Genomic DNA, 16,117 nt, shown 5'->3' with positions numbered 1-16,117 from the left:
TTGTTGGTATTCCCACAGTTCTCATGAACGGTTCAGTTCCTTTGTTTGAATTGGGGATTGTTACTGCAATTAGATTAATTAATCACTGTTATCTGATCATGCAATAATACATAAGGACTGAACACGACAGAGACATTACTTGAACAGTTATACCGAAGGAAGGGGGAGAAAGAAAATGAGGCTATTCCTACTGGTTTCACTCTTGGGGCTGGCAGGTAAAGTTTTTCATTGTTATTCTATTATGACCAAATTTTATTTTAACTCTTTATGCTCTTATTAACTCTGCCGTAATGTTGAGGAAGTCAGTCTGAATCGTCTTGCACAGCCTGGGAGATCAGTAAAGCTCATCCCTCAACTATCCACAGACTGCAAACTGCTCTCTCTCTCTCGCCCTCACTCTTTCCGTCTCTCCCTCTCTGTTCTATATCATAATTGCATCGCTGCCCCTAAAACATTGTTATGTCATGCCACCGATCTGTAGATTCTCCCCGTTCTGTCCCCCCATCCCTTGTCCATCCACACCCCGTGTGTTAAAGTGAAGACTCATCACCTCATCTCATGGCTTCCATTTACACTGTCCCCAGAACATACAAACTGAGGGGCTCCTCCCCTCCCTCACTATCCTCATCAAAATGAGGGACTCCGCCCCTCCCTCACTCTCCTCATCAAACTGAGGGACTCCTCCCCACCCTCACTCTCCTCATCAAACTGAGGGACTACTCCCCTCCCTCACTCTCCTCATCAAACTGAGAGACTCCTCCCTCACTCTCCTCATCAAAACGAGGGAATACTCCCTCACGCTCCTCTTCAAACCGAGGGAAACCTCCCCTCCCTCACTCTCCTCATCAAACCGAGGGACTCCTCCCCTCCCTCACACGCCTCTTCAAACTGAGGCTCTCCTCCACTCCTACACTCTCCTCATTAAACTGAGGGACTCCTCCCCTTCCTCACTCACCTCTTCAAACCAAGGGACTCCTCCACTCCCTCACTCTCCTCTTCAAATGGAGGGACTACTCCCCTCCCTCACTCTCCTGTTCAAACCAAGAGACTCCCCTGCTCCCTCACCCTCCTGATCAAACTGAGGGACAACTCTCTTCCCTCACTCTCCTCATCAAACCAAGGGACTCCTGCGCTCCCTCAATCTCCTCTTCAAACTGAGGGACTCCACCTCTCCCTCACTCTCCTCTTCAAACCGAGGGACTCCTCTACTCCCTCATTCTCCTCTTTAAACCGAGAGACTCCTCCCCTCCCTCACTCTCCTCTTCAAACTGAGGGACTCCTCCCCTCTCTCACTCTCTTCTTCAAACTGAGGAACTCCTCCCCTCCCTCACTCTCCTCTTCGAACTGAAAGACTCCTCCCCTCCCTCACCCTCCTTATCAAACTGGGAGATGCCTCCACTCCCTCACTCTCATCATCAAACTGAGGGACTCCTCCACTTCCTCACTCTCCTCATCAAACCGAGGGACACCTCCCTCCCTCACTCTCCTCTTCAAACTGAGGGACTCCTCCCCTCCCTTACTCTCCTCTTCAAACCGAGGGACTCCTCCCACCCTCACTCTCCTCCTCAAACTGAGGGACTCCACCAAACCCTCACTCTCCTCATGAAAACGAGAGACTCCTCCCCTCTCTCACTCTCCTCATCAAACTGAGGGACACCTGCCCTTCACTCTCCTCATCAGACTGAGGGACTCATCCCCTCCCTCACTCTCCTCTTCAAACTGAGGGACTACTCCATCCCTCACTCTCCTCTTCACACCGAGAGACTCCACCCCTCCCTCAAACTCCTGATCAAACTGAGGGATACCTCCCTTCCCTCACTCTCCTCATCAAACCAAGAGACACCTCCCCTCTCTCACTCTCCTCATGAAACTGAGGGACACCTGTCCTTCACCCTCCTCATCAAACTGAGGGACTCATCCCCTCCCTCATTCTCCCCATCAAACTGAGGGACCGCGACTCTCCCTCAATATCCTCATCAAACTGAGGGACTCATACCCTCCCACACTCTCCACATCAAACAGAGAGACTCCTCCCCTCCCTCACTCTCCTCATCAAACTGAGAGACTCTTCCCCTCCCTCACTCTCCTCTTCAAGCCAAGGGACTTCTCGCCTCCCTCACTCTCCTCTTCAAACCGAGGGATTACTCCCCTCCCTCACTCACCTCATCAAACCGAGGTACTACTCCCCTCCCTCACTCTCCTCTTCAAACTGAGGGACTCCTCCACTCCCTTATTCTCCTCATCACACTGAGGGACTCCTCCACTCCCTCACTCTGCTCATCAAACCCAGGGACACCTCCCTCCCTCACTCTCCTCTTCACACCGAGAGATTCCACCCCTCCCTCAAACTCCTGATCAAACTGAGGGATACCTCCCTTCCCTCACTCTCCTCATCAAACCGAGGGACTCCTGCGTTCCCACACTCTCCTCTTCAAACAGAGGGACTCCTCCCCTCCCTTACTCTCCTCTTCAAACAGAGGGACTCCTCCACTCCCTCACTCTCCTCTTCAAACTGAGGGACTCCTCCCCTCCCTCACTCCCATCTTGAAACCGAGAGACTCCTCCACTCCCTTATTCTCATCAAACTGAGGGACTCCTCCACTCCCTCACTCTCCTCATCAAACCAAGGGACACCTCCCTCCCTCACTCTCCTCTTCAAACTGAGAGACACCTCATTCCCTCACTCTCCTCTTCAAACTGAGGGACTCCAAATCCTCCCTTACTCTCCTCTTCAAACCGAGGGAGTCCTCCGTCCCTCACTCTCCTCATTAAACCGAGACTCCTCCCCTCTCTCACTCTCCTCATCAAACTGAGGGACACCTGTCCTTCACTCTCCTCATCAAACTGAGGGTCTCCTCCTGTCCCTCACACTCCTCATCAAACCAAGAGACTCCACACCTCTCTCATTCTCCTCATCAAACTGAGGGACACCTGTTGTTCACTCTCCTCATCAAATAGAGAGAATCCTCCCCTCCCTCACTCTCCTCATCAAACTGAGGGACTCCTACGCTCCCACACTCACCTCAACAAACAGAGAGACTCCTCCCCTACCTCATTCTCCTCAACAAACTGAGGGTCTCCTCCTCTCCCTCCCTCTCTTCATAAAACTGAGAGACTCCTCCCTCACTCTCCTCATCAAAACGAGGGAATACTCCCTCACACTCCTCTTCAAACCGAGGGAAACCTCCCCTCCCTCACTCTCCTCATCAAACTGAGGGACTCCTCCCCCACTCTCCTCATCAAACTGAGGGACTCCTACGCTCACACACACCTCAACAAACAGAGAGACTCCTCCCCTCCGGCACTCTCCTCAACAAACTGAGGGACTCCGCCTCTCCCTCCCTCTCCTCTTCAAACCCAGAGACTCCTCCCCTCTCTCACTCTCCTCGTCAAACAGAGGGACTGCTCCACTCCCTCATTCTCCTCTTCAAACTGAGGGACACTGCCCCTCCCTCACTCTCCTCATCAAACTGAGGGACACCTCCCTTCCCTCACTCACCTCATCAAACCAAGGGACTCCTGCGCTCCCTCAATCTCCTCTTCAAACTGAGGGACTCCTCCTCACCCTCACTCTCCTCTTCAAACCGAGGGACTCCTCCCCTCCCTCACTCTCCTCATCAAACTGAGGGACTCCTACGCTCACACACACCTCAACAAACAGAGAGACTCCTCCCCTCCGGCACTCTCCTCAACAAACTGAGGGACTCCGCCTCTCCCTCCCTCTCCTCTTCAAACCCAGAGACTCCTCCCCTCTCTCACTCTCCTCGTCAAACAGAGGGACTGCTCCACTCCCTCATTCTCCTCTTCAAACTGAGGGACACTGCCCCTCCCTCACTCTCCTCATCAAACTGGGAGATGCCTCCCCTCCCTCACTCTCCTCATCAAACTAAGGGACTCCTCCCCACCCTCACTCTCCTCAACAAACTGAGGGACTCCTCCTCTCCCTCACATTCCTCATCAAATCGAGAAACTCCTCCCCTCTCTCAAACTCCTCATCAAACTGAGGGACACCTGTCCTTCGCTCTCCTCATCAGACTGAGGGACTCCTCCCCTCCCTCACTCTCTCATCAAACAGAGAGACTCCTCCCCTCCCTCAATCTCCTCTTCAATTTGAGGCCCACCTCCCCTCCCCCACTCTTCACATCAAACTGAGGTAATCCTCCCCTCCTTCACTCTCCTCTTCAAACTGAGGGTCTCCTCTCCTCCCTCACTCTCCTCAACAAACTGAGGGACTCCTTCCCTCCCTCACTCTCCTCATAAAATTGAGGGACTCCTCGCCTCCTTCACTATCCTCATCAAACTGTGGAACTCCTCCCCTCTCAATCTCTTCTTCAAACTGTGGCTATCCTCCACTCCCTCAATCTCCTCATCAAACTGAGGGACTCCTCCCCTCCCTCACTCTCCTCATCATACTGGGAGACGCCTCCCCTCCCTCAATCTCCTCTTCAAACTGAGCGTCTCCTCCCCTCCCTCACTCCCCTAATCAAACTGAGGGACTCCTCCCCTCCATCAATCTCCTCATCAAACTGAGGGACTCCTCCACTCCTTCAATCACCTCTTCAAACTAAGGGACTCCTCCCCTCCCTCACTCTCCTCATGAAACTGAGGGACTCCTCCCCACCCTCACTCTCCTCATCAAACGGAGGGACACCACCCCTCCCTCAATCTCCTGTTCAAACTGAGGGACACCTCCCCTCCCTCATTCTCCTCAAGAAACTGAGGGACTCCTCCCCTCCCTCAATCTCATCATCAAACTGAGGGATTCCTCCCCTCCCTCAATCTCCTCTTCAAACTGAGGGTCTCCTCCACCACCCTCACTCACCTCATCAAACTGAGAGACTCATTCACTCCCTCACTCTCCTCATCAAACTGAGGGGACTCCTCTCCTCCCCCACTCTCCTCATCAAACTGAGGTACTCCTCCCCTCCCTCAAGCTCCTCATGAAACTGAGGGACTCCTCCACTCCTTCAATCACCTCTTCAAACGAAGGGACTCCTCCCCTCCCTCACTCTCCTCATGAAACTGAGGGACTCCTCCCCACCCTCACTCTCCTCATCAAATGGAGGGACACCACCCCTCCCTCAATCTCCTGTTCAAACTGAGGGACTCCTCCCCTCCCTCATTCTCCTCAAGAAACTGAGGGACTCCTCCCCTCCCTCAATCTCCTCATCAAACGGAGGGACACCACCCCTCCCTCAATCTCCTCTTCAAACTGAGGGACTCCTCCCCTCCCTCATTCTCCTCATGAAACTGAGGGACTCCTCCCCTCCGCCACTCTCCTCATCACAGTGACGTACTCCTCCACTCCCTCACTCTCTCATCAAACTCATGGACTCCTAGCATCCCATAATCTCCTCATCAAACAGAGAGACTCCTCCACTCCCTCACTCTCCTCTTCAAACTGAGAGACTCCTCCCCTCCCTCACTCTCCTCATCAAACAGAGAGACTCCTCCCCTCCCTCACTCTCCTCATCAAACAGAGAGACTCTTCCCCACCCTCACTCTCCTCATCAAACTGAGAGACTCCTCCCCTCCCTCACTCCTCATCAAACAGAGAGACTCTTCCCCTCCCTCACTCTCCTCATCAAACTGAGAGACTCCTCCCCTCCCTCACTCTCCCCATCAAACAGAGAGACTCCTCCCCTCCCTCACTCTCCTCATCAAACAGAGAGACTCCTCCCCTCCCTCACCCTCCTCATCAAACAGAGAGACTCCTCCCCTCCCTCACTCTCCTCTTCAAACTGAGGGACTCCTCCCCTCCCTCACTCTCCTCATCAAACAGAGAGACTCTTCCCCTCCCTCAATCTCCTCATCAAACTGAGAGACTCCTCCGCTCCCTCACTCTCCTCTTCAAACTGCGGGACTCCTCCCCTCCCTCACTCTCCTCATCAAACAGAGAGACTCCTCCCCTCCCTCAATCTCCTCATCAAACTGAGAGACTCCTCCCCTCCCTCACTCTGCTCTTCAAACTGAGAGACTCCTCCCCTCCCTCATTCTCGTCATCAAACAGAGAGACTCCTCCCCTCCCTCACTCTCCTCATCAAACTGAGAGACTCTTCCCCTCCCTCACTCCCCTCAGCAAACAGAGAGACTCCTCCCCTCCCTCACTCACCTCTTCAAACTGTGGGACTCCTCCCCTCCCTCAATCTGCTCTTCAAACTGAGGGTTTACTCCCTTCCCTCGCTCTCCTGATCAAACTGAGGGACTCCTCCCCTCCCTCAATTTCCTCATCAAACTGAGGCTCTGCTCCCCTCCCTCACTCTCCTCTTCAAACTGAGGGACTCCTCGCCTCCCTCACTCTCCTCATCAAACAGAGAGACTCCTCCCCTCCCTCACTCTCCTCTTCAAACTGAGGGACTCCTCCCCTCCCTCACTCTCCTCATCAAACAGAGAGACTCCTCCCCTCCCTCACTCTCCTCATCAAACAGAGAGACTCTTCCCCACCCTCACTCTCCTCATCAAACTGAGAGACTCCTCCCCTCCCTCACTCTCCTCATCAAACAGAGAGACTCTTCCCCTCCCTCACTCTCCTCATCAAACTGAGAGACTCCTCCCCTCCCTCACTCTCCTCTTCAAACTGCGGGACTCCTCCCCTCCCTCACTCTCCCCATCAAACAGAGAGACTCCTCCCCTCCCTCACTCTCTCATCAAACTCATGGACTCCTACCAACCCATAATCTCCTCATCAAACAGAGAGACTCCTCCACTCCCTCACTCTCCTCTTCAAACTGAAAGACTCCTCCCCTCCCTCACTCTCCTCATCAAACAGAGAGACTCCTCCCCTCCCTCATTCTCCTCATCAAACAGAGAGACTCCTCCCCTCCCTCACTCTCCTCTTCAAACTGAGGGACTCCTCCCCTCCCTCAATCTCCTCATCAAACAGAGAGACTCCTCCCCTCCCTCACTCTCCTCATCAAACAAAGAGACTCTTCCCCACCCTCACTTTCCTCATCAAACTGAGAGACTCCTCCCCTCCCTCACTCTCCTCATCAAACAGAGAGACTCTTCCCCTCCCTCACTCTCCTCATCAAACTGAGAGACTCCTCCCCTCCCTCACTCTCCCCATCAAACAGAGAGACTCCTCCCCTCCCTCACTCTCCTCATCAAACAGAGAGACTCCTCCCCTCCCTCACTCTCCTCATCAAACAGAGAGACTCCTCCCGTCCCTCACTCTCCTCTTCAAACTGAGGGACTCCTCCCCTCCCTCACTCTCCTCATCAAACAGAGAGACTCTTCCCCTCCCTCAATCTCCTCATCAAACTGAGAGACTCCTCCCCTCCCTCACTCTCCTCTTCAAACTGTGGGACTCCTCCCCTCCCTCACTCTCCCCATCAAACAGAGAGACTCCTCCCCTCCCTCACACTCCTCATCAAACAGAGAGACTCCTCCCCTCCCTCACTCTGCTCTTCAAACTGAGAGACTCCTCCCCTCCCTCATTCTCGTCATCAAACAGAGAGACTCCTCCCCTCCCTCACTCTCCTCATCAAACTGAGAGACTCTTCCCCTCCCTCACTCCCCTCATCAAACAGAGAGAGACTCCTCCCCTCCCTCACTCACCTCTTCAAACTGTGGGACTCCTCCCCTCCCTCAATCTCCTCTTCAAACTGAGGGTTTACTCCCTTCCCTCGCTCTCCTGATCAAACTGAGGGACTCCTCCCCTCCCTCAATTTCCTCATCAAACTGAGGCTCTGCTCCCCTCCCTCACTCTCCTCTTCAAACTGAGGGACTCCTCCCCTCCATCAATCTCCTCATCAAACTGAGGGACTCCTCCACTCCTTCAATCACCTCTTCAAACTAAGGGACTCCTCCCCTCCCTCACTCTCCTCATGAAACTGAGGGACTCCTCCCCACCCTCACTCTCCTCATCAAACGGAGGGACACCACCCCTCCCTCAATCTCCTGTTCAAACTGAGGGACACCTCCCCTCCCTCATTCTCCTCAAGAAACTGAGGGACTCCTCCCCTCCCTCAATCTCATCATCAAACTGAGGGATTCCTCCCCTCCCTCAATCTCCTCTTCAAACTGAGGGTCTCCTCCACCACCCTCACTCACCTCATCAAACTGAGAGACTCATTCACTCCCTCACTCTCCTCATCAAACTGAGGGACTCCTCTCCTCCCCCACTCTCCTCATCAAACTGAGGTACTCCTCCCCTCCCTCAAGCTCCTCATGAAACTGAGGGACTCCTCCACTCCTTCAATCACCTCTTCAAACGAAGGGACTCCTCCCCTCCCTCACTCTCCTCATGAAACTGAGGGACTCCTCCCCACCCTCACTCTCCTCATCAAATGGAGGGACACCACCCCTCCCTCAATCTCCTGTTCAAACTGAGGGACTCCTCCCCTCCCTCATTCTCCTCAAGAAACTGAGGGACTCCTCCCCTCCCTCAATCTCCTCATCAAACGGAGGGACACCACCCCTCCCTCAATCTCCTCTTCAAACTGAGGGACTCCTCCCCTCCCTCATTCTCCTCATGAAACTGAGGGACTCCTCCCCTCCGCCACTCTCCTCATCACAGTGACGTACTCCTCCACTCCCTCACTCTCTCATCAAACTCATGGACTCCTAGCATCCCATAATCTCCTCATCAAACAGAGAGACTCCTCCACTCCCTCACTCTCCTCTTCAAACTGAGAGACTCCTCCCCTCCCTCACTCTCCTCATCAAACAGAGAGACTCCTCCCCTCCCTCACTCTCCTCATCAAACAGAGAGACTCTTCCCCACCCTCACTCTCCTCATCAAACTGAGAGACTCCTCCCCTCCCTCACTCTCCTCATCAAACAGAGAGACTCTTCCCCTCCCTCACTCTCCTCATCAAACTGAGAGACTCCTCCCCTCCCTCACTCTCCCCATCAAACAGAGAGACTCCTCCCCTCCCTCACTCTCCTCATCAAACAGAGAGACTCCTCCCCTCCCTCACCCTCCTCATCAAACAGAGAGACTCCTCCCCTCCCTCACTCTCCTCTTCAAACTGAGGGACTCCTCCCCTCCCTCACTCTCCTCATCAAACAGAGAGACTCTTCCCCTCCCTCAATCTCCTCATCAAACTGAGAGACTCCTCCGCTCCCTCACTCTCCTCTTCAAACTGCGGGACTCCTCCCCTCCCTCACTCTCCCCATCAAACAGAGAGACTCCTCCCCTCCCTCAATCTCCTCATCAAACTGAGAGACTCCTCCCCTCCCTCACTCTGCTCTTCAAACTGAGAGACTCCTCCCCTCCCTCATTCTCGTCATCAAACAGAGAGACTCCTCCCCTCCCTCACTCTCCTCATCAAACTGAGAGACTCTTCCCCTCCCTCACTCCCCTCAGCAAACAGAGAGACTCCTCCCCTCCCTCACTCACCTCTTCAAACTGTGGGACTCCTCCCCTCCCTCAATCTGCTCTTCAAACTGAGGGTTTACTCCCTTCCCTCGCTCTCCTGATCAAACTGAGGGACTCCTCCCCTCCCTCAATTTCCTCATCAAACTGAGGCTCTGCTCCCCTCCCTCACTCTCCTCTTCAAACTGAGGGACTCCTCGCCTCCCTCACTCTCCTCATCAAACAGAGAGACTCCTCCCCTCCCTCACTCTCCTCTTCAAACTGAGGGACTCCTCCCCTCCCTCACTCTCCTCATCAAACAGAGAGACTCCTCCCCTCCCTCACTCTCCTCATCAAACAGAGAGACTCTTCCCCACCCTCACTCTCCTCATCAAACTGAGAGACTCCTCCCCTCCCTCACTCTCCTCATCAAACAGAGAGACTCTTCCCCTCCCTCACTCTCCTCATCAAACTGAGAGACTCCTCCCCTCCCTCACTCTCCTCTTCAAACTGCGGGACTCCTCCCCTCCCTCACTCTCCCCATCAAACAGAGAGACTCCTCCCCTCCCTCACTCTCTCATCAAACTCATGGACTCCTACCATCCCATAATCTCCTCATCAAACAGAGAGACTCCTCCACTCCCTCACTCTCCTCTTCAAACTGAAAGACTCCTCCCCTCCCTCACTCTCCTCATCAAACAGAGAGACTCCTCCACTCCCTCATTCTCCTCATCAAACAGAGAGACTCCTCCCCTCCCTCACTCTCCTCTTCAAACTGAGGGACTCCTCCCCTCCCTCAATCTCCTCATCAAACAGAGAGACTCCTCCCCTCCCTCACTCTCCTCATCAAACAAAGAGACTCTTCCCCACCCTCACTTTCCTCATCAAACTGAGAGACTCCTCCCCTCCCTCACTCTCCTCATCAAACAGAGAGACTCTTCCCCTCCCTCACTCTCCTCATCAAACTGAGAGACTCCTCCCCTCCCTCACTCTCCCCATCAAACAGAGAGACTCCTCCCCTCCCTCACTCTCCTCATCAAACAGAGAGACTCCTCCACTCCCTCACTCTCCTCATCAAACAGAGAGACTCCTCCCGTCCCTCACTCTCCTCTTCAAACTGAGGGACTCCTCCCCTCCCTCACTCTCCTCATCAAACAGAGAGACTCTTCCCCTCCCTCAATCTCCTCATCAAACTGAGAGACTCCTCCCCTCCCTCACTCTCCTCTTCAAACTGTGGGACTCCTCCCCTCCCTCACTCTCCCCATCAAACAGAGAGACTCCTCCCCTCCCTCACACTCCTCAACAAACAGAGAGACTCCTCCCCTCCCTCACTCTGCTCTTCAAACTGAGAGACTCCTCCCCTCCCTCATTCTCCTCATCAAACTGAGAGACTCTTCCCCTCCCTCACTCCCCTCATCAAACAGAGAGAGACTCCTCCACTCCCTCACTCACCTCTTCAAACTGTGGGACTCCTCCCCTCCCTCAATCTCCTCTTCAAACTGAGGGTTTACTCCCTTCCCTCGCTCTCCTGATCAAACTGAGGGACTCCTCCCCTCCCTCAATTTCCTCATCAAACTGAGGCTCTGCTCCCCTCCCTCACTCTCCTCTTCAAACTGAGGGACTCCTCGCCTCCCTCACTCTCCTCATCAAACAGAGAGACTCCTCCCCTCCCTCACTCTCCTCTTCAAACTGAGGGACTCCTCCCCTCCCTCACTCTCCTCATCAAACAGAGAGACTCCTCCCCTCCCTCACTCTCCTCATCAAACAGAGAGACTCTTCCCCACCCTCACTCTCCTCATCAAACTGAGAGACTCCTCCACTCCTTCACTCTCCTCATCAAACAGAGAGACTCTTCCCCTCCCTCACTCTCCTCATCAAACTGAGAGACTCCTTCCCTCCCTCACTCTCCTCTTCAAACTGCGGGACTCCTCCCCTCCCTCACTCTCCCCATCAAACAGAGAGACTCCTCCCCTCCCTCACTCTCTCATCAAACTCATGGACTCCTACCATCCCATAATCTCCTCATCAAACAGAGAGACTCCTCCACTCCCTCACTCTCCTCTTCAAACTGAAAGACTCCTCCCCTCCCTCACTCTCCTCATCAAACAGAGAGACTCCTCCCCTCCCTCATTCTCCTCATCAAACAGAGAGACTCCTCCCCTCCCTCAATCTCCTCTTCAAACTGAGGGTCTCCTCCACCACCCTCACTCACCTCATCAAACTGAGAGACTCATTCACTCCCTCACTCTCCTCATCAAACTGAGGGACTCCTCTCCTCCCCCACTCTCCTCATCAAACTGAGGTACTCCTCCCCTCCCTCAAGCTCCTCATGAAACTGAGGGACTCCTCCACTCCTTCAATCACCTCTTCAAACGAAGGGACTCCTCCCCTCCCTCACTCTCCTCATGAAACTGAGGGACTCCTCCCCACCCTCACTCTCCTCATCAAATGGAGGGACACCACCCCTCCCTCAATCTCCTGTTCAAATTGAGGGACTCCTCCCCTCCCTCATTCTCCTCAAGAAACTGAGGGACTCCTCCCCTCCCTCAATCTCCTCATCAAACGGAGGGACACCACCCCTCCCTCAATCTCCTCTTCAAACTGAGGGACTCCTCCCCTCCCTCATTCTCCTCATGAAACTGAGGGACTCCTCCCCTCCGCCACTCTCCTCATCACAGTGACGTACTCCTCCACTCCCTCACTCTCTCATCAAACTCATGGACTCCTAGCATCCCATAATCTCCTCATCAAACAGAGAGACTCCTCCACTCCCTCACTCTCCTCTTCAAACTGAGAGACTCCTCCCCTCCCTCACTCTCCTCATCAAACAGAGAGACTCCTCCCCTCCCTCACTCTCCTCATCAAACAGAGAGACTCTTCCCCTCCCTCACTCTCCTCATCAAACTGAGAGACTCCTCCCCTCCCTCACTCTCCTCATCAAACAGAGAGACTCTTCCCCTCCCTCACTCTCCTCATCAAACTGAGAGACTCCTCCCCTCCCTCACTCTCCCCATCAAACAGAGAGACTCCTCCCCTCCCTCACTCTCCTCATCAAACAGAGAGACTCCTCCCCTCCCTCACCCTCCTCATCAAACAGAGAGACTCCTCCCCTCCCTCACTCTCCTCTTCAAACTGAGGGACTCCTCCCCTCCCTCACTCTCCTCATCAAACAGAGAGACTCTTCCCCTCCCTCAATCTCCTCATCAAACTGAGAGACTCCTCCGCTCCCTCACTCTCCTCTTCAAACTGCGGGACTCCTCCCCTCCCTCACTCTCCCCATCAAACAGAGAGACTCCTCCCCTCCCTCAATCTCCTCATCAAACTGAGAGACTCCTCCCCTCCCTCACTCTGCTCTTCAAACTGAGAGACTCCTCCCCTCCCTCATTCTCGTCATCAAACAGAGAGACTCCTCCCCTCCCTCACTCTCCTCATCAAACTGAGAGACTCTTCCCCTCCCTCACTCCCCTCAGCAAACAGAGAGACTCCTCCCCTCCCTCACTCACCTCTTCAAACTGTGGGACTCCTCCCCTCCCTCAATCTGCTCTTCAAACTGAGGGTTTACTCCCTTCCCTCGCTCTCCTGATCAAACTGAGGGACTCCTCCCCTCCCTCAATTTCCTCATCAAACTGAGGCTCTGCTCCCCTCCCTCACTCTCCTCTTCAAACTGAGGGACTCCTCCCCTCCATCAATCTCCTCATCAAACTGAGGGACTCCTCCACTCCTTCAATCACCTCTTCAAACTAAGGGACTCCTCCCCTCCCTCACTCTCCTCATGAAACTGAGGGACTCCTCCCCACCCTCACTCTCCTCATCAAACGGAGGGACACCACCCCTCCCTCAATCTCCTGTTCAAACTGAGGGACACCTCCCCTCCCTCATTCTCCTCAAGAAACTGAGGGACTCCTCCCCTCCCTCAATCTCATCATCAAACTGAGGGATTCCTCCCCTCCCTCAATCTCCTCTTCAAACTGAGGGTCTCCTCCACCACCCTCACTCACCTCATCAAACTGAGAGACTCATTCACTCCCTCACTCTCCTCATCAAACTGAGGGACTCCTCTCCTCCCCCACTCTCCTCATCAAACTGAGGTACTCCTCCCCTCCCTCAAGCTCCTCATGAAACTGAGGGACTCCTCCACTCCTTCAATCACCTCTTCAAACGAAGGGACTCCTCCCCTCCCTCACTCTCCTCATGAAACTGAGGGACTCCTCCCCACCCTCACTCTCCTCATCAAATGGAGGGACACCACCCCTCCCTCAATCTCCTGTTCAAACTGAGGGACTCCTCCCCTCCCTCATTATCCTCAAGAAACTGAGGGACTCCTCCCCTCCCTCAATCTCCTCATCAAACGGAGGGACACCACCCCTCCCTCAATCTCCTCTTCAAACTGAGGGACTCCTCCCCTCCCTCATTCTCCTCATGAAACTGAGGGACTCCTCCCCTCCGCCACTCTCCTCATCACAGTGACGTACTCCTCCACTCCCTCACTCTCTCATCAAACTCATGGACTCCTAGCATCCCATAATCTCCTCATCAAACAGAGAGACTCCTCCACTCCCTCACTCTCCTCTTCAAACTGAGAGACTCCTCCCCTCCCTCACTCTCCTCATCAAACAGAGAGACTCCTCCCCTCCCTCACTCTCCTCATCAAACAGAGAGACTCTTCCCCACCCTCACTCTCCTCATCAAACTGAGAGACTCCTCCCCTCCCTCACTCTCCTCATCAAACAGAGAGACTCTTCCCCTCCCTCACTCTCCTCATCAAACTGAGAGACTCCTCCCCTCCCTCACTCTCCCCATCAAACAGAGAGACTCCTCCCCTCCCTCACTCTCCTCATCAAACAGAGAGACTCCTCCCCTCCCTCACCCTCCTCATCAAACAGAGAGACTCCTCCCCTCCCTCACTCTCCTCTTCAAACTGAGGGACTCCTCCCCTCCCTCACTCTCCTCATCAAACAGAGAGACTCTTCCCCTCCCTCAATCTCCTCATCAAACTGAGAGACTCCTCCGCTCCCTCACTCTCCTCTTCAAACTGCGGGACTCCTCCCCTCCCTCACTCTCCCCATCAAACAGAGAGACTCCTCCCCTCCCTCAATCTCCTCATCAAACTGAGAGACTCCTCCCCTCCCTCACTCTGCTCTTCAAACTGAGAGACTCCTCCCCTCCCTCATTCTCGTCATCAAACAGAGAGACTCCTCCCCTCCCTCACTCTCCTCATCAAACTGAGAGACTCTTCCCCTCCCTCACTCCCCTCAGCAAACAGAGAGACTCCTCCCCTCCCTCACTCACCTCTTCAAACTGTGGGACTCCTCCCCTCCCTCAATCTCCTCTTCAAACTGAGGGTTTACTCCCTTCCCTCGCTCTCCTGATCAAACTGAGGGACTCCTCCCCTCCCTCAATTTCCTCATCAAACTGAGGCTCTGCTCCCCTCCCTCACTCTCCTCTTCAAACTGAGGGACTCCTCGCCTCCCTCACTCTCCTCATCAAACAGAGAGACTCCTCCCCTCCCTCACTCTCCTCTTCAAACTGAGGGACTCCTCCCCTCCCTCACTCTCCTCATCAAACAGAGAGACTCCTCCCCTCCCTCACTCTCCTCATCAAACAGAGAGACTCTTCCCCACCCTCACTCTCCTCATCAAACTGAGAGACTCCTCCCCTCCCTCACTCTCCTCATCAAACAGAGAGACTCTTCCCCTCCCTCACTCTCCTCATCAAACTGAGAGACTCCTCCCCTCCCTCACTCACCTCTTCAAACTGCGGGACTCCTCCCCTCCCTCACTCTCCCCATCAAACAGAGAGACTCCTCCCCTCCCTCACTCTCTCATCAAACTCATGGACTCCTACCATCCCATAATCTCCTCATCAAACAGAGAGACTCCTCCACTCCCTCACTCTCCTCTTCAAACTGAAAGACTCCTCCCCTCCCTCACTCTCCTCATCAAACAGAGAGACTCCTCCCCTCCCTCATTCTCCTCATCAAACAGAGAGACTCCTCCCCTCCCTCACTCTCCTCTTCAAACTGAGGGACTCCTCCCCTCCCTCAATCTCCTCATCAAACAGAGAGACTCCTCCCCTCCCTCACTCTCCTCATCAAACAAAGAGACTCTTCCCCACCCTCACTTTCCTCATCAAACTGAGAGACTCCTCCCCTCCCTCACTCTCCTCATCAAACAGAGAGACTCTTCCCCTCCCTCACTCTCCTCATCAAACTGAGAGACTCCTCCCCTCCCTCACTCTCCTCATCAAACAGAGAGACTCCTCCCCTCCCTCACTCTCCTCATCAAACAGAGAGACTCCTCCCCTCCCTCACTCTCCTCATCAAACAGAGAGACTCCTCCCGTCCCTCACTCTCCTCTTCAAACTGAGGGACTCCTCCCCTCCCTCACTCTCCTCATCAAACAGAGAGACTCTTCCCCTCCCTCAATCTCCTCATCAAACTGAGAGACTCCTCCCCTCCCTCACTCTCCTCTTCAAACTGTGGGACTCCTCCCCTCCCTCACTCTCCCCATCAAACAGAGAGACTCCTCCCCTCCCTCACACTCCTCATCAAACAGAGAGACTCCTCCCCTCCCTCACTCTGCTCTTCAAACTGAGAGACTCCTCCCCTCCCTCATTCTCGTCATCAAACAGAGAGACTCCTCCCCTCCCTCACTCTCCTCATCAAACTGAGAGACTCTTCCCCTCCCTCACTCCCCTCATCAAACAGAGAGAGACTCCTCCCCTCCCTCACTCACCTCTTCAAACTGTGGGACTCCTCCCCTCCCTCAATCTCCTCTTCAAACTGAGGGTTTACTCCCTTCCCTCGCTCTCCTGATCAAA

At 54.2% G+C, this 16,117-nt stretch overlaps 1 protein-coding gene across 3 annotated transcripts in view; it reads left to right on the top strand.

The window, feature by feature from the left end:
• The window catches only part of LOC121271100 (trypsin-3-like), an 83,481-nt gene that overhangs the window by 47,325 nt on the left and 20,039 nt on the right, over positions 1 to 16,117 (top strand). Inside the window, exon 1 of one of the 3 annotated variants that reach the window (XM_041176850.1) lies at positions 176 to 215. The exons of the other annotated variants lie outside the window; for them this stretch is intronic. Within the exon in view, the coding sequence (XP_041032784.1) occupies positions 176 to 215 (40 nt within the window). Of the gene's footprint in view, positions 1 to 175; positions 216 to 16,117 lie in introns of those variants that run through there. 3 annotated transcript variants of the gene reach the window in all.

Source organism: Carcharodon carcharias, chromosome 29, assembly GCF_017639515.1.
Source record: "Carcharodon carcharias isolate sCarCar2 chromosome 29, sCarCar2.pri, whole genome shotgun sequence".
Taxonomy (NCBI): domain Eukaryota; kingdom Metazoa; phylum Chordata; class Chondrichthyes; order Lamniformes; family Lamnidae; genus Carcharodon; species Carcharodon carcharias.
The sequence above is the reverse complement of the archived record's forward strand: the minus strand, read 5'-3'. Positions and strand labels throughout refer to the sequence as shown.